Source organism: Lissotriton helveticus, chromosome 11, assembly GCF_964261635.1.
Source record: "Lissotriton helveticus chromosome 11, aLisHel1.1, whole genome shotgun sequence".
In the NCBI taxonomy this organism is placed as follows: domain Eukaryota; kingdom Metazoa; phylum Chordata; class Amphibia; order Caudata; family Salamandridae; genus Lissotriton; species Lissotriton helveticus.
In genome coordinates, this window is record NC_136072.1 from 441,187,547 (window position 1) to 441,212,917 (window position 25,371).

Below are 25,371 nucleotides of genomic sequence, written 5' to 3' on the forward strand. Positions count from 1 at the left end.
CCCAGGATGCCAGACAGAAGGCCGAAAAGCTGGTTGAAGGAGGGAAGAACGCGGCAAATTCTTGCCTTAAGACGGCCCTGGATGGAGCAGACACCTCCAGCAGGCTCATGATGATGGGTGTCACTGAAAGAAGACACGCCTGGCTCAGGATTTCAGGTTTCAAACCAGAGGTGCAACACAGCATCCTGAACACACCGTTCAACGGCGACACGCTTTTCGGAACAACAGTTGATGAGAAGCTCAGTCAACTAAAAAAGGATAACGAAACAGCAAGGTCCATGGGAGCATTGCAGTTCAGAGGCAACAAAAGGGGCACCCCGTCACGGAGGCCTGGCGGGAGAGGTGGAAACCAGCCAGGTACATCACACCAGGCTTTCCAACGAATTGACCTCCCCAGTCGGCTAGGACGCCGGCACGGAGTACCGACGGAGAGAGCGGTGCTTCATCTTTCCCCTGAGCCACTGCCAGGTGGGGTGAGGCTGGTCATCCTTACAGATCTAGTGATTAACACAGACTGTAAAGGCACCGGGAGCGTTCAGGTGACTTTTCAGCACTTGCACTGTTACCCTGGTGTCATTTTTCACTCATTATTTTTAATTCACTTGGTGCAGTAGTTTTTATTTAGATTGGTCCTGAAGAATGCAAGGGAACTATAGTCCCAATATTGCAGAAACTAGTTGACCTACTTTAACCTAGAGCAGTCTACCTTATGAGAAGGCCTTAGGTTATATTTGTTTTTATACTTTGGTATGTTAGGCAGACACGGAATAAACTTTTTTCAAGTGCCTATTCAAACCAATTTTAAACATACACTATATGGGTTTCTCTCACGTTATCACTTTTTTCAGCACTGCACACCCCAGTCCCACACCCAGGGCCACTTACCAATATCAAGTGGTCTACCACACTGTCACTGCCATTCTCCTTTGAGGAACCCCCTTACCACCGGGTTGACCTCTCAGTGTGGCACCGAGCTCCTCAGACGGGTGGTACGGATAAAATCCCAAATGATGAAGGGCGGATCCACATGGTGACTGATGGGTATTCTCCTCATCCTGTTGAGAATCTTCTGTGTTGTATCACTGTGGTTCACCGGGAAAGGTTGGCTTTCTGTTTCATGTGGGCACACTCCTCGAGACCCTCTGGTACCTTTTGTTGTTGATATGCCTGTTGGGGATTGTACCCAGAGCAAGGTCTGTAAACTTCCCCTAGGTCCCCCCCTACCGTAGTGTTTTGTTTTTTTCCAACAAATGCACCAGGCAGACTCGCAGGCTCAGCAGGGTCAGCAGAAGCAGTCCTGGCAATACCAACAAAGAGGCCAGTCCTTTCGAGGGAGAGGAAATGGACGTGGACAGAATAGAAGAGGGGGACAGCAGCCCGCCTCTAAGTGACTTCAAAAAACTCAGTGTGCCCACCCACAGAAAAGATCCCAGGGGGCGGCACGTACAGAGGGGTCAAGACAAGCTACACATCTACGACCACATAACACCAGTGGGAGGAAGATTAAGATTTTACCTCCAAGAATGGAGAGAAATCACATCAGACAAATGGATCCTCAACATCATCCTATTCGGATACTGCATAGAGTTGGAGGGGAGGCCAACAAGCAGAAAACCAAAAAGAAAACCACTAGCAAGCAAGCAGCTAGAGTGTCTTCAGGAAGAAGCAAAGGAACTCCTGCGGAAGCAGGCCATAGAACGGGTACCCTTCAAGGAAAGAAACAAAGGAATATACTCCACGTACTTCCTGGTACCAAAAGTAGACGAGACAATGAGATCCATTCTGGACCTGAGGTTCCTGAACAAATTCATAAGAACGCAAAAATTCAAAATGACCTCCCTGCAAGAGGTGCTCCCGCAATTGCAGATCGGCGACTTCATGGTCACGATAGACATCAAGGACGCCTACCTGCACATCCCAATGAACAGAAAGCACAAGCATATGCTCAGGTTCACCATCGGAGAAAGCCACTACCAGTTCACGACACTAGCCTTCGGGCTAAAATCAGCACCAAGGGTCTTCACAAAGTGCCTCGCGGCAGTCGCAGCGCACCTACGAAGGCAGGGAATACACGTATACCCCTACCTGGACGACTGGCTGGTGAAAGCAAACTCATACCAGAAATGCAAGCAGCACGCACACAGTGACGAGCACGCTCATAAGCCTGGGATTCTCCATCCATTGGAAGAAATCATCAATGGAGCCGGAACAAGTGAAGATCTTCCTGGGAGCACAGATCAACACCTTACAGGGCAAGGTGTTCCCCAGCGAGAAGAGGGCGAGGGCGCTGGTGAAGGAAACTCGCCTCTACCGGAAGGGACAAGCTCGGACAGTGAGGACTGCGAGCAAGATCATGGGGGATGATGGCATCATGCATCCACCTGGTACCGAATGTACGTCTCCACATGAGACCCATTCAAGAATGGCTACAGGAGCAATGGTCACAAGCTACAGGCAGTTGGGAGGATCTAGTGGTTGTAACGCACGCAGTGCAGAAGGAGAGGACATGGTGGACCATGGAGAACATAACAAGGGGAAAGCCTCTAACGCCCCCAACGCCAACAGTGACCATCACCTCAGACGCATCCCTGAAGGGATGGGGCGCTCACATGGAGGAGCTCAAGGTGAGGGGACTGTGGACGCCAGCAGATGCGACAAAGCACATCAATTACCTAGAATTGAAGACAATCTTCCTTGCACTGAAAGCTTTCAAAACAAGACTGTACAAGCACAAGGTGTTGCTACAAACAGACAACACCACTGCGATGTTCTACATCAACAAGCAGGGGGCACACAGTCAGCCCCGCTTTCAACGCTGGCGCAGGAGATATGGAGATGGGCCATCCCTCTCAAGATAGACCTGCTAGCCATACACCTACCAGGGAAGGACAACATACAAGCAGATTGGCTCAGCAGACAGACATCGGCATCCCACGAGTGGGAGCTCAATGCTCAAGAGACAAGGTGGCTGTTCGACCGATGGGGAACACCATCAGTGGACCTGTTTGCCACACGCCGGAATGCAAAATGCCAAAACTTCGCATCCAGACAGCCCGAGGAGGGGGTCACTGGGGAATGCCCTATGGATAGATTGGTCCGGGACATTTGCTTACACCTTTCCCCCGATACCACTGATGCACAGAGTGCTGAGCAAGTGCAGAGCGAGCAACATGACCCTGATACTGGTCGCGCCACAGTGGGCCAGACAGACATGGTACTCGCAGATCATGGAGATGACACAGTGTGCACCCCACAGATTCGGCAAGAGGAAAGACCTACTCTCCATGCAGAACGGAGAGGTGCTACACCCAGAGCTAGAGAGCCTGAGCCTTGTAGCGTGGCTCCTGAGGACATAGAGTTCGCACATTTGAAACTGCCAGAAAGCACCCTGAGGGTCCTTCGGGAGGCACGAAGGCCCAGCACTCGGAAGTGCTACGTTGCGAAATGGAAAAGATTCACAATGTGGTGCAGAAAAGAAAGACTTCACTCTAAAATGAAGAAGGACTCCACAGTGCTAAAGTACCTGACACACTTGCTGGAGAACAACCTTAGCTCATCCTCGTTAAGAGTTCACTTGGCAGCCATAGTCGCCTACACAAGGGGAGAAACGTGCAGGAGTTTCTTCACATCACAGGTGGTGAAGAGATTCCTAGAAGGAGCGAAAAGGATCGCACCACCCAAGCGGGTGCCGCCACCTGCATGGAACTTGAACATAGTCCTAACGGAACTCATGAAAGAGCCCTTTGAACCACTTCACAAGGCCTCCCTAAAGATGCTAACTATGAAAACAGCTTTCCTGGTTGCAAGAACGTCCTTACGCAGAGTAAGCGAGCTTCAGGCGCTGACGCTACAAGAACCCTACATACAAATACACAATGATAGGGTTGTGATGAGGACTGACCCACACTTCATGCCGAAGGTGGTATCCAAATTCCACATGAACCAGTCTATACAGATACCGAGTTTTTTCCAAAAACCAACAACTAGCGCAGAGCGAGCTCTGCACACCCTGGACGCCAGAAGATCAGTCATGCACTACATTGAGAGGACGAAGGGACACAGGAAAACAAAACAGTTCTTTGTGTCATTCGCCAACAGTTTCATGGGAAAGGCAGTAACCAAAAAGACTATTGCACGATGGATCGCACAGACAATTCAACTCTGCCACAAACGTGCAGGACAAGAGCTAGCGGAGGGGACACGTGCCCACTCCACTAGGAAAAAGGGTGCTACAATAGCTTTCCTGGCTAACACACCCATACAGGACATATGCCTGGCGGCAACATGGGCTTCGGTGCACACGTTCACGAAGCACTACTGTGTGGATATACAGATGAACAAGGAAGCACAAGTCGGACAAAAGGTGCTCCAGCACATATTCAATAACCAACGCTCATCTTCCACCCAGCCGCCACAGAGATGAGAAACCGCTACAAAATCTATGCACAGCATAGTGAATCCAGAAAGATTCACGCTGTAAAACGAATAGTTTTCTTACCTGTCGGTGTAGTTTTGCAGCTTGAAGATCTTTCTGGATTCACTAGCGAACCCACCCACCTCCGCCAGAAAGATGAGGCTGGAGAGAGAAGAGGTGGATAAAAAAAAAAGGTTTTAAAAAAGGACTTCTAAATACAGAGCGATAAAATATCACCTAAATAGAACATTGCCATTACTTCGGAAACAAAAGAAACACGGAAAAAAAGAACCCGAAGATGGCGCCCAAGAGTGGGAGCTTCCGCAGGAAGCATGCCGACGTCACCGGAAATGCACCCAAGGAGGTGTGACGCCGACGCCCACCAGGGCTACAAAAAAACCAAAAAACAAAGAAAAGACTACGAATCCGGACCCAACCACAAGACCGCAGAATAATGCACAGCATAGTGAATCCAGAAAGATCTTCAAGCTGCAAAACTACACCGACAGGTAAGAAAACTATTTGTTTTCTTTGTTTCTTTATACTCTGCTGTAGCCTACTGGCAAATGCCTGCAAATACAGGTTTTTCTATAGCAATAAAGCATTGTTGTTTGACAAATGTTTACTGCTCTCTTTCTTCCTTAGGGGTTGGGAGAGTATAGGTGCTACTATGTAAACCTGTGTAATTTCAGCATCTTTGCCATTTGGGACATTTTTTAGGCTGCATGTATATGTTTTCACATATGCATATATATGTATATATATATATATATATATATATATATGTATATATATATGTATATATATATGTATGTATATATATATGTATTATCTATATGCTCCAGGATCCCGCACATGGGCGGGGATTATTCATAGATTATGACTTTGAGTATACCCCTGGATGAGAACTAGGATTACAGGTAAGTAACTAATCCTTGTGGACCCTCTGTCAAGAGGCCCCTTTGTCTCTGGACTTGGTTGGAACAACACAGCATTTCCCTGGTGGTTTAACATGTGGCCGGTTCTCTGAACGCCAGAGTCCGGATACCATTGGGGGAAGCTATCTAGTATTATGCTTCTATGAAGTGTTCTTTTTCAACCCTTCTATTTTTCCACTGCCATGGGTGATGTTTATCTGTGCTTTTTTAGGTCGAGACTGGCGTAGGCTGCGCACATGCGCAGTCTCGCCAGCGAGACTTAATGACTGAGTAGCGAGGGTAAACCCAGCCCCTCTTCTCCATTGGCTGGCCTCCTAAACGGCAGCCAGCCATTGGAGAAGAGGTCTGTGTCGTCATTCTCTCGCTGTAAGCCCCGTCCTTTTCGGATTGGGGGGCGTGTTTTTTTCGTTTCTGTCTCTCCTCTTTCCATTGGCTGGAATGTAAACAACAAGTCTAAAACACACCCGTTGTTTACATTCCAGCCAATGGAGAAGAGGGGAGAGAAAAAAACACGCCCCCCCAATCGCAAAAGGACGGGGCTTACAGACAAAAGGCATGGCGAGCGCTTGTTTAGATTTGTGCCCTAAATGTATCACAAACAATTCACACCTCAGTACCCTTGTAATGTTTACGCCTTGGCATACAATGTTGGTCTCAGTATAATGGTGATACAGCTCATTACTCGCCCAACACCCCACCACATACCGGTTAATCATTCAAACGGCGCAGCTATCTCCCCCATATTAGCGTAACTCACATCATGTCCATGCAGCTGGGGGGCGCTGATCCTCACAGGCTCCGCCCTCTTCTTGGCACCGGGGACGGTAGAAGTATCGCCGGTGGGGGCGGGCAGGTTCAGACCGCTTCGCTTGGGAGGGGGCAGCCCTAACCTGGATTCTGTAGGGAGTGCATTTGTCGGTGGCGCAGTCCGATGAGTGTCAGGAAGGTCTGCCTCTGCGGCGTCCACTAAAGTGAAGCGAGGGGGCACGATGTTACGGGGAGGTGGCAGACTCGAGAACAGTCCACCATCCCGCTGCTTCTCTGTCCCGGGTGGTTCAAGTTCCGAGACACTATCCTCGCTACTGGCATAGGCTACCAGAGACATATCGAAGAGACCTCAGTGCAAGGCCCGGTATGATAGCCTGGGCGTCGGGCCTGCACAGGTCTCAACTACTTACTCCTCCACTTGTGAACGTCGTAGGTTTCCCCAGGCTCTTCAAGCCCCATTGTCAGTAAAGTACAGACCTCATTCAGTCCCCTAGAGAGCAATGTTTGTTTCCCGAGAATGGTCGCCTTCAAAAAGATGGCAGTGTGAACTACAACTACCAGTTACGTCCACGGTGATTTGTCTCTCCGCCCCGATTAAGCGTACGCAGCGGGACCTTGCACGTCTTTAATCTTGCATCCAGAAAATGAGAGACCTCCACTTTTGATGATTTGTCTCCAGCGTCGGTTTGACTAAAGTCAACATGGCAGGCGTTCTGTTAGCTTTGTCCTGTGACGTCAGGAAGGCCTGGTAGGCTGGTAATGAGAACGGTTTGCCACCCGCATAAATATGGGTCAAAGGGCTCCGAGACTGACATTGCGTTCCACGTATTAGGCACCCTGGGTCTCCCCACGGGGGGGCAGTCCGGACCGGCCTGCAGTGATGCAAGCTTTATTTTGCAGGGCTCTGTGTGGGCACGGAGTCGTTCTCCCAGACCGAGCAGCGCGGCGTGCCCCGCAGCCCTACTCCCTTACAGCGCCCGCACTCCCCACGTTTCTTCGTAGCTCCTACTGCCCACCAGTGCTCTTATGTGCTCTCCGTTCCCCAGTTCCGTCAAGGGAAGCTCCGGTGCCCATTCGAGGTCCCGCAAACAAAGTGCAGCTACACCACCGCCGCTCTCGTAAAGCTTCTGCAGCAGTTTCTCCATGGCAGCATGCGCCACCAACTCGCTTCTATAGTGTAGAATGTGTCCCCTTGGGGCCGCACCATCTCTGTCCCGCTGTTCACCAACACCAGCCATCAGGGCAGACAGCCTCCCGGACGGGCCTTCTAGAGCCCCACGAGATCGGCCAATCACCAGACCCACCTCCGCAGGGTATATTCCAGCCGCCGGCACCTGGTGCATGCACCTGCCCCTTACTGTCTTACTCTGTTGCTCTCTCCTTCCCACTCTATTACTATTATTTCGTACTCTGCCCTTACCACTCTTGCTATTTCTTTTCTTACTGCCCTTCCCAATCTTTCTACCACTTTTTGTTACAATGTCACAAAGCCACAAGCCATCACTCACCTCACTCCCACGCAGCTTTCTAATGTGGTACAAGAGAGACGGTCAGAGCACAGGTCTGTGCTTGTTAGATTTGAGAATTTTCTATTGACAACTGTACATTTTAAAATATAAAAAATTGGAATTACAAGTTAAACAAAAATGTTCCAAAGCAACTAATTAAACAGTAAGACACCTCACAAAAATGAATCCAGTTGATTGTAATATTCTACTGTTAAAGCCTGACTGTTCTGAGAAGCTCATAACTTGAGGCAGGAGAAGTAGCAATGGAAATGCAGACAAGGCCTGTGTTCCTCTGCAGGCAAAATGCATCTTCTCCACAGAATCTCCAGTGCAGTATCACCCGGCGGTGAGCGAACGCCATGACTCTTAACAGCTTCTTGCTCAGCAGCTCTGCTCATTTCGCCACATACTTCTACGATAAGGAGATTGCCTACTGCCATATTGCCTATGGCGCGGGTATATTAACTAATTTGCACAGAATCACTGGACAGTGAGCAAACGTCGTAACTAGATTCAAAACTATTGTAAACATATATAGGCTAATTTCTTAGTCTTAACTATACCACAATGTATTATGCGCCCTGAATTAGGTCCTAAAAGCAGCGTGTTGTGGCTCTGTGTGTGTGGCTCTGTGTGTGTGTGTGGCTCTGTGTGTGTGTGGCTCTGTGTGTTGTGGCTCTGTGTGTGTGTGGCTCTGTGTGTGTGTGTGGCTCTCTGTGTGTGTGTGGCTCTGTGTGTGTGTGGCTCTGTGTGTGTGTGGCTCTGTGTGTGTGTGGCTGTGTGGCTGTGTGTGTGTGTGTGTGTCTGTGTGTGTGGCTCTGTGTGTGTGTGTGTGTGTGTGTGTGTGTGTGTCTCTGTGTGTGTGGCTCTGTGTGTGTGGCTCTGTCTGTGTGTGGCTCTGTGTGTGTGTGGCTCTGTGTGTGTGTGGCTCTGTGTGTGTGGCTCTGTTTTTGTGTCTGTGTCCCTGTGTGTGTGTGTGGCTGTGTGTGTGGCTCTGTGTGTGTGTGTGGCTCTGTGTGTGGCTCTGTGTGTGTGTGTGGCTCTGTGTGTGTGTGTGGCTCTGTGTGTGGCTCTGTGTGTGTGTGTGGCTCTGTGTGTGTGTGTGGCTCTGTGTGTGTGTGGCTCTGTGTGTGTGTGTGGCTCTGTGTGTGTGTGTGGCTCTGTGTGTGTGTGTGTGGCTCTGTGTGTGTGTGTGGCTCTGTGTGTGTGTGTGGCTCTGTGTGTGTGTGTGGCTCTGTGTGTGTGTGTGGCTCTGTGTGTGTGTGTGTGTGTGGCTCTGTGTGTGTGTGTGGCTCTGTGTGTGTGTGTGTGTGTGTGTGTGGCTCTGTGTTTGTGGCTCTGCGTGTGTGTGTGTGGCTCTGTGTGTGTGTGCAAATGCAATAGGTCTCGCACTTGCGAGAGATTGAGCTATTGACATTGTAAATGACCATGCTATTTATTTATCTGTTTTCAAAATCAACACATAAATAAACATTTTGTCATTTACAATTCCAATAGCTCTAACTTTTGCAAAGGCGAGACCGTTGCATTGTAAATGCTTGTTTTGATTTTACGGATTTCAGTTCCCTACTGGTTTTCCACAGTCCTTCTGGTGTGACGTCTCCTTTCCTCACCTACGTTCCTAGACAGCCTGGTCTCTGTATCTCACTACAGACTGGCTTGCCCTATTCAGGGATCTTTAGTGGGACCAGTTTGCAGATCCTCCTTTGCTTGGGTATCTAATTCAAATATAAGGAATCTGCGGCTAAATGTCTCTATCAGATGAATAAGTTATTTCCCTTCGGTAACGCCTTATCTGGTAGAGGCAAGATCTAGCTGTAGATTCCTTAACCCTCCCATCCTTCTTGTTCTGCAAACTGGTTGTTCCTTTTGTCTACAAGATCCCTTCTGGGTATTCTATTGCCTTTCATTAATTCCTCGTAATTGTTTTGACATTAAGAGGTCTCTTTTTGTGCCCACTGTTTCCATAGTCAGTTTCTGTAAGTGACTCTGCGTTTTTGGTGTGGAAAATAGTCAAGAAAGAAATTGACTTTAGGGGAGGGCTTCTATGGACTCTGCCGACGTTGCATCTGGTGGATGACATCATTACGGAGTTGCTAGATGCCCCCTACCGACTCGCAGAGGTACTGCTGTAAACAATATATTTATTTCCGGATCCTGTCTGGTGCCTGGGGAGAGTTCAAATGTAAGGAATCTGTGGCTAGATCTGTTCAGAAGACTTTATTTCGATCACTATAGATCAGAAAAGTGCAACTTAGAACAAGACACTCACAAGTAACGACATAAAACATTTAAAATACTCAATTTTGGTCCATTACAATAGCAACACAGTGAAGCAATAAAAGTTACATTTAAAAAGACTAGAGAAATTCATCATAAAAAAACTTTAAAAACAAGAAAATAGAATGAATATCTTCGATAATATATGAAGACAGCCCACCGGGAATAGTCAGGGTGACATAATACCATTCGGAGGGACCCTTCAATGATTGGCAGCCTAAATGCTATCAAGGGAACACTTGGCACGCCTAATCCACATTGCCATTAAAAACTTGGCTGTACATAATACAATAAAACAAGATGTATCTGACTGCAGAATTCTGTACGCCTCCTTGTGTTTTCTCACTCCCAGGTTTCTGCATAGTGGAACAATCGATTTAACACGATACTGGCTGTACAAGGGGCAATAAAATAAAACATGCTCAGTTGACTCTGGACCACCTTGACAGCAGGTGCAGTTTTCATCCACCATATCCCCTACTTTACAACATTTCCTTTTAAAAGTTTTTACCGTTAGACACCCATACCTAAACTGTAGGTATAGCTTCCTTGCTAAAGGATGTACAATTTCATCTATAGTATCATCAAATAACGGCGTTGGTTTAAAATCGATAAAAATAGCCGTAAGCGACCCTTTACAGTTCAATATGAGGTCAGTCTCAGCAATACCCCAATACACACCTTTAAGGCTAGTTTTGTGGATCCCAATATATGCTGAGACTTAACCTATGTAGCAGGTTCTTAAGAGTACGCACCCACAAGATCTTGCTCCCACATGTTGGAGGTATTAATTCACGGAAGCCCACCCTATATGACTGAAGTGGTGCAGTAGACCTTAGTCGATGCCAAAACATAAGCACTCTGAGCTCGATTTTGTGAATAATTTTTTTCTGGGCTAGATCTAAGTAGAGTGGAGTCATCGGGATACTCACCGTAGGGTTTAGCACAGATCTAAAAAAATGTATGTTCAATTACTGACAAGCTGCTAGGTTTTGAGCTACCCCATAACTCTGCACCATATAATACTGCTCCTAGAGCCTTTACATTATAACTCTCTAGCTTCTGTGCCACCTTTCTGGATGCAGTTTTCCTGTGGATTTTTACTATATTCGCCGTTTGATGTATCGGGGATGACTGTGCCCTTTCCATCTGCGGTACTCAACATAAATTATTTGTGAGTTTCAAACCAAGATAATCAAACTCAGCCACTACTTCTACAGGGGCGCCACCCACATACAACTGCTTTTTGCACCTGGTTGTTGATCCTGTCTCTACTAGATAACCAGTTATCAAAGGTAAGTAACTAATTATTTAGTTTGCCTTGCCATATTATGACCATGGCACAGGTAATACAGTATTTTTATGCCAATGCTGATCAATGTGGAGCAAACCTGTTGATGCTAACAGCAGCAGTTATCTTCCGTTTACTCACGTGCACCATTCCATGATGCACATAAAGAAGGTAAAGGAAAAGAATGCTGAGTGCTTTCAAACAGTTGTCATGGGAGCGCCATAAAGGGTCCTCGTGTAAATTACATCCCACCCTTATCCATTATTCTTTATCCCCTTCTGGCACCAAATCTTAAAATGACCTTTAAAGTAGTCCTTGGCTATTTGCAGTGGGGATGGAAAAGAGCATGTTGTGCTGGCCTTTGGGGGGGAGAATTGAGTGCCAATGTATGACTGCAGCATCAGCTCAAACATTTAACATCTACTTTAATGATGGGGACTTTGATGAGCCATACTTTTAACAGTCATTTTAGTGGGTAATTAAAGAGCATCCAACTCGGCTTCAACTTTGCCGTCATTTTTGAATGGCAGCCCCCCACCTACTCGCCCGTTCACTTGAAGTCACGAATCCCCGTTTCTGCTATTATCCATTTTCATGCATTATCTTGTATACAAAGTAAAATGATTGAGTCTTTTCTACCGGAGCAAAGCTCAGGTATTGTCAACCAACTTTGCTACCTGAGCTGAACCGCCTTTTGGCAAGTGGACATTCCCTATTGCAGGGGTCTTCAAACTGAGTTGTGGGCCCCCCAAAAGATCCTATGGGGGCTCCAGGCTCTGGCCAAAAGGAGCATTGTGTTGACAATTGCAAAATGAGCAGCAGTAAGCTTCTCTGTAATGGGCCATCAATAACATATTTTATCATCTAGCTGGGAGCATGTGTCAGAATGGGCTGCAAATATTCTTCAAAACCCCATCCCCATTTTCAATAATCACACTGTGGATACTTTTACACATTAGTACAGCATACCTAACCAGAATAGTATTTTTGACAATCCTGTATTCAATTGCAAATTTAAAATGGTAAGTTGAGACATATTCAAACATTGCCAATTTAATAGAATAATTCTGTGGAGGGGCCCGATTTATTTTCCATTTTCCCCATCTGGGGGAGGGCGCTGCTTTAAAAAGTTTTTAGACGACTGCTATATGGTCTTATGTTGAGAGCACACAGCATATGAGGGAACCATTTCTATTCCTTAAACAGGAGCTGTCAGTATAAAATCCAAGTTTGTGGATGTGTGAGTGATTGTCATTTTGATTTGTGCCCGGCATGTCAAAATGAGCAGTAATAGTAGGGCAATTATGGGGCTCATTCAGCTGGGAACAAGGTAAAAGGGGTGCAGTGGGTCTGGACCATATGTCTTGTGAGTGTGTTATGGCCATCAAAGCAAAGTAGCGCACATTTGACTAGTGCTGGTGTATTATTGGGAAGTAGAGCACATTTGTTGGCTGACTCTCTATGCACCTTAATCTGGTATTAATGTAAATGTAAATTGGTTTTAATGAATTATTTTAATTGTTAAAATTATATGCACTTTTGAACTTCACATGGGCGTTAGCAAATTATCTGGCTGATTGTTAATTTTATGGAAATTTTAATTGACTGTTTTATGATGTGCTTTTACGGTTTGCTTTTAAGCCGAATAATGCTTTATTGATTGGTATTTCTTCTGATGCCTCATCAGCAAAAAAACACAAACCCTGAATTTTCAATAAAACAACTTGGACGGGCATGGGGGTGCCATAATTCATCATCCATGGGTGGGGCATTGAGCAGAGGCAAAATATTTCTCGCCATTTTTTTTAATGAATGAATATCTAGTGGAAACCTACTCTAGTCAAAAGTTTTGTATTGAAGAAAGCACTGCAGAGGAAGTAAGAGTATTTGTGAGGAGCCATTCTAGTTTCCAGCAAAACCCAACCATTCAGGCTGACCTGTTTGCATTGTTGGTTCCTGTGGTTCAAGACTAGTCAATGAGCTCTACTGTATGGAAAGGCTTTGCCATGTAACAGAGCCCCAGAAATATCCAAATTACTTTGAACTTACTGACTGTGACCTGGGTCTTGTGGAAGTCACTCCAGATTTAGGAGTGGAAGTAGGTGAAGGAAGTACTTTATCTCCGGGAATAAGGCATAGAGGCTTGTGAAGGTCTTGATGATGGAAGCTGGACGATCCAGGTATGGATTCTTTGAAGACAACCTACGTAAAGAGGGAAAAGGCATAGGCTCAGAAATCTGAGTGAGCCAAGAAGGTGACCTCTAGCATAGGCTTCTTTCTCCAGCTCAGTGTTAGATATCTGACTCTTTAAACATGTAAAGGATGTTAATCAGATTAATATCCTTGTTTTGGGGGTCCAGCATCCAAACACTGAAAACGTTAGTTGAGTTGTTAGGGCTAGGGACCATTGAGGACTGTCAGCTGTTTCTCAGGTCTTCCTCCTAGTCTAAAATACAGTTTCACGTTTGGTTTGGAGTGAAGAAAAGCAGTGAGCTCAAAGTGCAAGATAATATCGCAAAATACCTACTGGGTGGTGTTCACTGTGGTATAACTCCCTTTAAGTGAATTTCATTTGGTACTCCTCCATGATTCGGTAAAACAGTCTGGTAATTGTTGTCGATCCAAGTACACCCTCCCCTAGAGTAACAGCCATTTGTGTGAAGCATTTTTGTGTGCTTCATAGGTTTACACAGTCAGTCTTGTTTGAAAGGCTGCTCCCTCGGTGCAAATATTACTCTGAATTTTATTAATGTCATTTTTTGGCAAGGTTCTCTTCACAGTCTCCCAATCAAACACCATTTTAATCTTGAGATGCTTCATCTCCAACCCTTGATGAAATGGTAACCCGTGAATGCGACCTCAGGAAAGAAGTAGTGTGCTTTGGATTCACTAGTAATCATTTTACTGCATCAACTAAACCTGGATTTTGTAGAGCATTGTTAGAAATGGGGGGGTCACTAGTTGGCAGAGGTAGGTACCTTTGTCAAAATAGGGACGCTTGCTTCGAGTCAGGGTAAGGGGCTACACTTCTAAAATAACCCCTGCTCTCACCCCCTTGGTAGTTTGGCACACGCAGACCGGCTTATCGCAGAGGCAGTGTGTACAGCATTTGTGAACACATACAGTAATACAGTGAAAACACTACAAATGGACACCACACCAGTTTAGAAAAATAAGTAATCTTTACTAGACTTAACACAAGACCAAGCGGCAAAAATCCACAATACTTTAATCAAAAATAAGTCTTTACAATGGTAGAAAATAGCTTGGTTCAATGTAGGTGGTAAATGCAACACTTTACTCTCAAACTATCTGGGATGCGTCACGCAATGCAAAAAAAAAGGGTCGCAGGGAAAGTTGATGCACCATTCCGTACACTCAGGGGAGTGGATGCGTCTGTTCCTTACTGCAGGGGAGGTGATGTGTCGCTTTCCTACTGTGTGGGGAGTTGATGCATCATTTCTTACTGCGGCCCGGTGACGATGCGACAAGATGGCGCCGCGATGCGACGATCCGGTGCGATGCGTCAAAATGGCGTCTTCGATGCGACAACGTGGATGCGATGTGTGCACGCCCAACGGCCGTGCATCGACTTGGTGAACTCTTGAGCCGTGACAGGCCCTGCGACATGCTTCTCCAGTGATGCGACAGCAACCTCTGCGGTGGGGTCCGACTTCTCCGCTGATGCGACGCGCTTCGTTGATGATGCGACGGCGAACAGCAGCGGCGGCGACACGCTTCTTCGGCGTTGCGTCACGCTTCCAGCGACATGCAGTCTCCAGAGGGCTTTAAACCACAGCAGGCACCTCTTTGCAGGCAGAATTCCCAGCAAGGTAATTCAGGGGGAGCTGGTGGTGAAGTCTTGGTGTCCCTGTGACTTCAGACAGTAGGCAAGCTCAGTTTCAAGCCCTTGGAGATCTTCCTCAAGATGATAAAGTACACAAAGTTCCTTTTCCCTTTTCTTGGAAATGAGTAACCACGGCAGGCCAACCCCAGACAGCAACCAGCACTGGGGTAGTCTCCTCTTTCAGCTTCCTTGGTTTCTCTCCTTGACAAAGGTCCGTCTTGATTCCCAGAAGTTATCTAAAGTTTTGGGGTCTAGGCCCCAATATTTTCACTGCAAAAACCTTTGTCCTCTGAAGGCAGAGGGTGCCTGTGTCCAACCAAAACCAGTTCTGTCCTCGTTGGTGCAGCTTCCTGGCAGGAGGTGGAGACAGCATTGTTTGAGAGCAGACTTGGCCCAGGTAGCTGAAAGGAAATCCCCTCCCCCCTACTCTCTATTCTGAGGGCTAAGGCCAGTGAAAGGAAATCTCCGCCCCCTACTCTCTATTCAATGCAGGTCCTATTCGGCCCAGCGCTGACCCATCAGACTGCTGGAGCCAAGGCCCTCTCCAGCCCCCTGTCACTCACAAACCAGACATGGAATGCACAAACCCAGCAGAGACATGCTGGATGGTTAGACAAGAAAATACCTACTTTCTAAAAGTGGTATTTTCAAACACAGAATGTGAAAATCACACACACTAAAAGATGTATTTTAACATTCTGAGTTCAGGCATACTAAACTCAAATTTCTACCTTGTTCCCTGGGTCAGTTAGGATTATAAGATATTATAATGAAACTGCCCATTCTGGCCTATGGGAACAGGTAGCCTTGCAATTGTGAAAAACAAAATTGGCTGTAATTCACTATCAGGACATGCCGCACACATCAGGGCATGTCCTACCTTTTACATACAAGGCACCCTGCCCTTGGGCCTACCTTAGGGGTGACTAATATGTAGAAAAGGTAAGGTTTAGGGAGTAGCAAGTGGGTGCAAGTTGACATGGCAGTCCCAGACTGCACACAGGCTCTGCAATGGCAGACCTGATGTCATATTTTACAAGCTGCTTCTGTGGGTGGCACAACCAGTGCTGCCAGCCCACTAGCAGCATTTGATTTACAGGCCCTGGGCACACATGGTGCACTGTACTGGGGTCTGACAAGTAAATCAAATAAAGCGGTACAAAAGGGGGTGGTGATGGACGGAGCATCTGAACCAATCAAACACTCACACCCAGTCAACAGATCTGGGTTTAATCCATCACCGTTCTTTAGCCCACTCTGCCACCCCAGTTCACACATGGCCATTTGCAAAACAGTCTGACCCTGTGCCTCATGGGAACAGTCCAGCCCGAACTGCCAAGCCATGCCTTCCCTGGACCGGATTCAAGCTTCCTAGGACCGGTTTCTGGCATTACAGCCGTCTCCAGCCAGGCTTGCTTGAATCCAGTGGCAAAGTGAACAAGGGACTCACGTCTGAGCATACCCTGCCAACTTATGGCGAACAAAGCGGTACAAAAGGGGGTGGTGATGGACCGAGCATCTGAACCAATCAAATACTCACACCCAGTCAACAGATCTGGGTTTAATCCATCACCGTTCTTTAGCCCACTCTGCCACCCCAGTTCAGACATGGCCATATGCAAATCAGTCTGACCCTGTGCCTCATGGGAACAGTCCAGCCCGAACTGCCAAGCCATGCCTTCCCTGGACCGGATTCAAGCTTCCTAGGACCGGTTTCTGGCATTACAGCCGTCTTCAGCCAGGCTTGCTTGAATCCAGTGGCAAATTGAGCAAGGGACTCTCGTCTGAGCATACCCTGCCAACTTATGGCGAACAAAGCGTGACTGGGGGTGAGTGTTTGATTTCGCTTTGTTCGCCCTAAGTTGGCAGGGTATGCTCAGACGTGAGTCCCCTTGCTCACTTTGCCACTTGATTCAAGCTAGCCTGGCTGATGACGGCTGAAATGCCAGAAACCGGTCCTAGGAATCTTGAATCCGGTCCGGGGAAGGCATGGCTTGGCAGTTCGGGCTGGACTGTTCCCATGAGGCACAGGGTCAGACTGATTTGCATATGGCCATGTCTGAACTGGGGTGGCAGAGTGAGCTAAAGAATGGTGATGGATTAAACCCAGATTAGTTGACTGGGGGTGAGTGTTTGATTTGCTCAAACGCTCCGTCCATCATCCCCTTTTGTATCGCTAAGTAAATCAAATAGCCAATCATGGAGTCACTAATCCATTACAGCAATTTACTATAGAGAACATATGCACTTTAGCACTGATCAGCAGTGAAAAAGTGTCCAGAGTCATAAAACCACCAACAACAGGTCAGATAAAATACAGGAGGAAGGCAAAAAGTTCAGGGATGACCCTGCAAAAGGGCCAAGTCCAACAAGCATGCAGAGGGCCAGGGAGGGAATGTCTGGCAAGAGTCATTCAGAATGTCATTGTTGGAGAGCGAGAGCATCTGAGCTTTCTATTCTTCCATGAATCAGCAGAAATGGTTCAGCTGCTGCTCCTTTATCAAGCTCCACTATTGTCCTTGGGAGAAACACAATTGCTATGAAGCCTAAAAACATAAGTTGTGATAAGGAAGTAGCTTCCTTCAATGGAAAAGAATATTAGTAGGTGTTCCGGAAACATTTTAACATTTTTCCTGACATTCATGTGCATTGTTTCTTGGCCTCTTTATTGGGAATGATTTCAATTGATTGTGATTTGTGGAAAGAATAAACTGTAATGGAAACTTTGCTAGTGAGTTCGTAAATGTTAGTATTTTTTGCTTTTATTTGTGTAAATAACATTTATATCGACGTTCATAGTATTCTCGCAATTGTACCTTTAAATCGTATAATTTTTTTTTAACAGGGACTGCTGGACTTGAAAAGTCGATTTGATCGTTTTCTGCAGGAATCCTTCAACAACGATCGGCTCTTTAAACAGACTATTGCTGGTGACTTTGAGTATTTCCTTAATCTCAACTCCAGGTCTCCAGAATACCTCTCATTATTTATTGACGATAAGCTCAAAAAAGGAGTCAAGGGAGTAAGTACAAGTTCTGTTTGAGACAAATGTTACCTTGACTTTAAGCTGGGCTTCTGGAATTATGCGGCCAGGAGTACCAAATTATACGGCAGGATAAATTTTGCGTCAGAAAAGGTAAATTATGAGCCGTAATGCTGCACATTTTGTGATAGTGTTACTTCCTTTTTTTCCCTTTTTACACTTCTTAACTCAAGGCATAGATTTCCCCTCGTTACTACCAGTATCATCCACATTTGGTAATACGCAACAAAGTGACTTATCAACATATCTAAAGGGTCTTCCACCGTTTGGCAACATGTGTCACTGCATTTTAGTAACATTTGATCGGTTTGAGCTAGAAACAAAAATATATTTTTGTTAAATTCTGCAGATTATACAGCAGAGGATGGATAATATGGCAAATGCATCAAATCTGTAATTATGCGGAAACACCTTGGCCTCAACATCTCATAATTTCAGTGGCACTGACTATAACCATTGTCTTTCCATTGAGTTCTTCTGTGATGTTCTATGGAAGTTCACTATTTTGTAAGATGAGAGAGGAATTTAGTTTAAAATGTCAGTTTGCCCATTTCATTTACTCGCTTTAAGCTACAGACTGCATATGAGATTGCTTAAAAGGTATGGGGAAAACATAATGCCTAGAATGTGGTTGTCATGCTCACAAGTTGGAATGAGGAGTAGCTTGGCCTTCTAGCCAGGTAATAGAGGGAAGAAGGGATCGAACTGTATAGACAACTTAGGAGTGAGGGATAGAATTGGAATGGAAGCAGGCTGCGTAGTGGGGAGTAGGGCAAGGACTGTGGAAAGAATGGTGATCAAGTGAACAAGTTTCTGTCTCTGTTACTCTGTTTATATCGTTGTCTTTGCTCTGTCTTCCTCCATACAAACAATGAACATATTTTATGCAGAGTAAATCGGTCTGGCACCTTTGCCCCACCCCTTGGTAAATTTGTGTAGTGTGTTAATTGCTTCTGCTCCCCAAAGACATACCTTAACAAATAATGTAACACATTTATTTTTTTTGCATTCTAAAATTAATAATAGCTTGCAGCATGGTTACATTATTTAAATGCTTGCCACTGACATATGTGGTCATCTGCTATCACAAGTTTGGATTCCAGCAAGACCAACTCAGCCATTTATCCTTTCTAGGTTGTGTCATTAAGCTGAGTATTATTAAATTGGACAATACTGACCCCTTTATGTTATAGTGTTTAGAAACCATTAGCTTACTATGAAGTGCCAGATTAAACATGTTATTAATGAAATTAGTTCAAAACACACACACACACGTCTGGTATTATTTCTGTAGGGTTGTGCCCACTGTGTGTGTTCTTAGGCCAGTTTCTTAGAGCCATCAGCAATAGATCTCAAAGCATGGGGCTTATTAGGAAAACAAAAAGGGAGCAATACAATGATCGAGCTGAAGCGAAGAGTAGCATCCATTCCAGAGTACAAGAAACAAAATGTGTGTATAAGAAAGTCTAACCAAGAACAAATCATGGACTGGGAACAGGAAACTGTCCCTGATGGGGAAGAGACCTTGTAATATCTTGCTCTTATCCCCAGTTTGCACCTTTTTACTCACCTTCCTCTTCCCAGTCTCTATTCTTAAAGCTTCTCCCTCCCTCCCGTTCCGTATAACAATCTCCTTATCACCCTGTCTCTCGCTCACTCTTTTATGCCCAAACACACTGTAGGGAGGAACGTGACTGGGGCCGATCTTGTTTGTGACCTAAATAGTTCCCATGAACAAGCCAGTGAATCCCATAAATCTACTCATAAAAATAACCTGTAAAAAACATACACTAATGAATGTTATTTGGGGTGATTAGTAGGTATTTTGGGTCATTCACATAGCTCATCTAACCTACCCACATGGACATGTTCTATTTCCTATTCCTCGATAATGTGTGTGATGTTGATGGTAATGTGTGAACGGTGGTGGCCGAGCGTGCATTTGTGACAGGCATTTACCAATCACTCTGACAGATGGTCATTTAAAAATCTCAAACCTCCAAATACCTGTTAATAGCTACCACATGCACGCACACAGATGCATCCATAGAACACCTGCACTTCGAATTGCATTTACTCAATTGACCCATGCAATCCTTCACCCATATCCTCTGGATGTGCGTGCACACTTTTCTTTCTCCCTTCGTATTTAGGGCCTCTTTATTTGCCCAATGTGATCTCTATCGTATCATTTTGCAAAAGAGCTGATGCTGTTAAGTTTCTAGTGTGTTCATTTTAATGCAGGCCTTTTTGTATCCATCATACTCACTCCGAATATCCTGTGTAGTACATGTTACCGCCAATCGACCACCACCTCATTTGTGCTTAAGTGGGCCGGAAAGAAATGTTCAACTTAATAGAAATATGATTGTGGAAAAAAGCACCTACTTACCAACCTTCCATGTTCTTCAAAGTTTCTTGGCCAGCCAGTCATAACAGACATCTGAAACCCACTAAGACTTGGTAGGATGCACATAATTGGAAGGTACAATTTTGATATTTGTCTATAGAATTTGTACTGACATTTGCTTCCAGCACAAAATGACCTATAAACAGCTCGTTTGCAATATTTATCTTCTGTAAATTTACATATTTAGTATACTTTCCCTATGTAATTTTGGAAGATGTCTAATGCGACTAGTTTTCTTTTTTCAGTGTTCCAGGCATTACAGATGATTTAAAATAAGTAGCTGTGCATAAACACCAGTGCTTTTTCATTGACAGAATCAACCTCTACCAAAACAAAGATGTTGGGCAAACTATGCTATTGTGACAAGAAAACATGAGTTTCGCTGAAAATGTTTCCTGGAACAATGGAAAATGATTATGGTGAAGCATACACTGAGAGATTTGTTTTAGGGCCTCCCCAGATAGTTGATCAAGAAGACAAAGAAGAAAGACAGCAGTCCTGTCTTGAAGCGATTAGTTCATTGTTTTCCTTTCAAATCTGCGCATTGAACTGTGTTAATCTGATACAGACTTATAGACTCTGATTCCTTACCTTAGAATAATCGGCAGGCGTCAGAGTGGATCCGGAACATCTTAAGCAGTACCCATGCATATCAGTAAGTGGTATTCAATGGTTCTACGTCTGCCTTGCCTGCACCTGATCTGACATGCACGGTGTCTATATAGGTGCCACCCCAGCACGCTTACAAGAGTTCCTCTATTTCCAAGGCATCAGAGTTGAGCTCTCTAGTCAATTTGTACCAGGTTTTTGACATTGGAGTTGCCTTTTTTGAGCAATTCTTCACCCAGTGTGCTAGAGATGTCCCTTAAAAAAGCAAATGGGTTTTAAACCCTGAGGAGCCTATCACAGGCAAACGTCTGTGACAGCCAAACACTCCCCCCCCCTTTCTAGTTTGCCTTTGGTGTCTGGAGTGGGACCACTACTCCAGGATATGTCCAAACTGCCGCAGCATGAATCCCAAAGAGATTCAGGAGTGGGAGATGAAGCTTCTGGCAGCCCGACATGGGAGACTACGCACCATTCCAGGTCCCGGTGGCATGGAAAGTCCTAGACCCGCGCTGCTCTTATGTCATCAGCACGTAAGTCCTACAAGTGCTCTTCAACTTCACTGTGCCAGTCCAAGTCATAGGACGAGTCTCTGGAGTGACGCCACAAGTTTAGGCCCCACTTCTGCACTCCTCCCACAGAGCCTGTGCTTGGTCCGTTCCACACCTCCTTGAGTTTCATGGAACTGGATCCACCCCCGCCAATTCAGGGAGTTTTGAAGCTGTGCACCTCATTCTTTTGTCCATGTTGATGCCTCTGGAGCGCCTTCAGACACTACAGGTCCTGGAGGTGCACTGACTGGATATCTTATGGCAGGATCACTCTCTGTGCCGGTGTGGGCCCTCTGGATCCAGTTCTGAACTGACCCTGGTTGTGACTCAATGACCTTCACTGGGATTCAGTCCCGTGGTGCCCGTTAGCGGCGCAGCTGACCCTAAAGTTGTTCCAGACTCAGACACTTAGCCAACCCGGTGTTGTGCATTGTTGACACGTGCTGACCGGACCCCAGTGATTATCGGAGACAGTGGCTCCCTTCCTCGACAGGTCCTGTGGGGATTTTGGCTGGGGCAGTCCTGTGACCCCCATTACTACCCTAATCCCCACGAATCACCGTTGGCCTAGTCAGAAGACTGCAACTGGTATGTGGAGCCGTCCAATGCAAGTGGTTGAACATCTCGCCAGGTACTGGATTGGTCTCTCGTCCCTGTGTGACTATGGAGGAAGGGGACTCTTTTACTGTGGTGGTAAGGAGGGCACCTGAGGTCCTCAACTTCCACCTGCTTCTTGTGGAAGTCAAAGCCAATATATTGACGGAGGTGCTGCTGCCATAGATCTCCCACTCGGAACCCCTACTGCTCTTTAAAGAAGCCCTCTCTGATGTTCTGTTCGTGGCTTTGGCCAAGTCCTGCACAGGCACTCCAGTGCACAGGACAATTGCACGTCGCTACTGCCCCACTCCTGCATACCACCTTCCCTCACCCAGCATCCCATCCCCTGAGAGACTGGTGGTGTAGACCTCTATCCAGAGTGAATCCTGGCATACCCTACCACTCCACTGGATAGAGAATCTTTGAGGCTAGATACTTTTTAGAAAAGGATATTTTCTTCCGCCAGCCTTGCACTGTGGTCTGTTAACACCATGTGCCTCTTGGGCTGCTCTAGCCACACATTGTGGGCCTCCGTCGTGTAAGTGCTGCCTATGGTCTCTTAGGCGGTACAGGCATTCTGAACTGAGCTGTCACCGATGACGGGAACGCAGCAACGTTTGCCATCGGATGCGGGCTGGACACCTCAGACTCGCTGGGCAGAGCCATTGCATCATAGGTGGCACTCTGCTGCCTCGCCTGGCCGCTGCTGTTTGGCTTTTCCGAGGGTGTTCAGGCATCCCTTATGGGAGTGCCCTTCGATGGCACTCATCTTTTCGGCAACAAAGCTGATTCATAGCCTCAGTACTTCAAGGAGCATAAGGTCACCGTATAGTCGTTGGAACATGCTATAGTCTTAGACTAGCCTCACTCTTCTTTTCACTCCTTTCCTGGCTATGGTAGGTGCTAACAGCCACATCCTTTCCAACACAGGTCCCCCAGCCAAAAGGCTTCTCAGCCTTTTCATGGGATAAGTCCCATGGAAACCAAGGCCAGAGTCTGTCCAGTCTGCCATCAAGAGGGTGCCAGCATTAGAAGTAGGTCAGGTTTGTTATTCCCGCTACCTTCTGGTGTTAACAAGGACAGAGGCATCTTCCCCATCTTAGATCTGCTTTCTCTCATTGCCTTCCTGCGAAAGAAGACATTCAAGACTCTCTCAGGTGCTGTCTGTGTTAGACCCTGGAGACTGTATGGTAGCATTGGACGCTAATTTGTACATCCCTGCTACCTACAGTTTACTGGGCAAGGAGCATTTCCAGTTTGCTGTGCTCCCTTTTGACCTCACCAGTGTGCCTCTGGTGTTAGCGAAGGTGATGGCGGTGGTTGCAGCAAATCTGCAGAGGTCAGTGGTCCCAGTCATGCCCTACTTTGACAACTAACTGCTGAAGTTTGGCTTGCCTAATTTGGTCATCACCCTCTCCATATTTAAGCAGCCCTCCTGCGTTCACTGGGGTTCACTATCGGCATGCTGAAGTCAGACCGGTCTCCTTCTCAGACTCTCCCTTTCATCTGAGCCATTCTGGACACAGTGCATTTCTGCGCCTACCCTCTGGAGAGTCCAGGACATTTGTGCTATGATGGCGGTATTTCAACCTCAGTCCTGGATTTCAGAGAGACTAAATCTGAGACTGCTGGATCTGATGTCCTCCTGGTGAAGTTCGCTAAATGGCATATGTGGGCTCTGCAGTTGGATCGGAAGTCCCAGGGGCACAGCGTCCGGACCATCTCTCCAAACTAGTCCAGATTTCGAGGGAGACTGTAGAAGATCTGCAGTAGTGGTTAAAGGAACGTGATTGGGTCAGATCCTTCTTCTTATCCTCCCCAGAGCTGACAGTGGTGATCGATGCATCACTTCTCGGCTGGGGCGGCCATCTGGGAAAAGTGATGATCAGAGGCCCCTTGTATCCACATCAATCTTCTGAAGCCGAGGGTGATTCGCTTGACATTTGAAACTTACCTGCCATCTATCGACAAAGTCTTTCGAACCGTGAATTGCGTCTGCATCCAGTAGTGGCTCATGGTCTTTTTCAGGACTGAGGAGTACTTCGGCTAAATCTGTTCACCACCTCCGAGAACGCGCAGTGTCACCACTTCTGCTTACTTGAGTTTCCAAAGTGGCTCTCGGTCTGAAGCAATCTGATGGAACTCCTAAGCACATTGCCGCCGATACCTCTCCTTCTCAGAGTTCTGAAAAAGGTCAGGACCAATTGCCTCCAAGTCATCCCAGTGGCTCTGGATTGGGCGCAGAGAGTGGTATCCAGAACCCCTGAGCATATTAATCTGTCCTCTGACCAGGCTACCCTTTCGGAAGAATCTACTGTTGCAGCAACAGGGCAGGGTCATGCACTAGAACATGCTCACACTCGGCCTGCATGTGTGGTGATTCAACAGCAACAGTTCAGGGTCTTCGGCCTTCCTCCCAAGGTCTGTGATGTCTTCTTGGCAGCAAGGTGTCCATCAATAAAAACTGTATATGCCTGGACAAGTTTGTGTTTTGGTGTCCTGAGAAACACATTGTCCCACTTTCTGCATCTCTGTCCGAAATGGTGGTCTGTTTTGCCCTTCGCTTGGCAAGGCCGTGCTCTGAGCACATTTAAGGGGTGTCTTTAAGTCTTCTCTGCTTTTTTGTGATTACTGGAATGACCCTTCCTTTTGAAGTCATGCTTTGTGACAGGTTTTCTGGATGGTCTTCAGCATGTGTGTCCTCCTAAAACATCTGCTGTGCTCCAATGGAATCTTAGTTTGGTTTTATCCTAATTGGTGTGTTCTCCCTTTGAACTCATGTATAGTTGTCCTCTCGGACTTTTGACAATCAAGACATTCTTCTTGGTGACCATCCCATAAAGAAGGAGAGTCAGCGAACTGCAGGCTCTTTCCATTCGACCTCCATACACCAACTTATTTCTAGATAAAATGGTTCTCTGATTCTATGCATCTTTTCTCCCCAAGGTTGTGACACCCTTTCCCGTTGACCAAAACATCATGCTGCTGACTTTCTTTGCTCCAGCTGACCCTGCCAAGGAGGAAGAGAGACTCCACTGCCTAGACCCTAAAAGGGCACAGTCATTCTATATCGATTGTACCTAAGAACACCAGGTGGACGATCAACTCTTTGTAGAAT

General features: G+C 46.4%; 1 protein-coding gene across 1 annotated transcript in view; it reads left to right on the top strand.

Moving 5' to 3' along the window:
• The window catches only part of CUL3 (cullin 3), a 580,651-nt gene that overhangs the window by 257,205 nt on the left and 298,075 nt on the right, over positions 1 to 25,371 (top strand). The window contains exon 8 of the mRNA XM_078665956.1: positions 17,892 to 18,068. Coding sequence (XP_078522082.1) covers positions 17,892 to 18,068 — 177 coding nt within the window. The remainder of the gene's footprint in view (positions 1 to 17,891; positions 18,069 to 25,371) is intronic.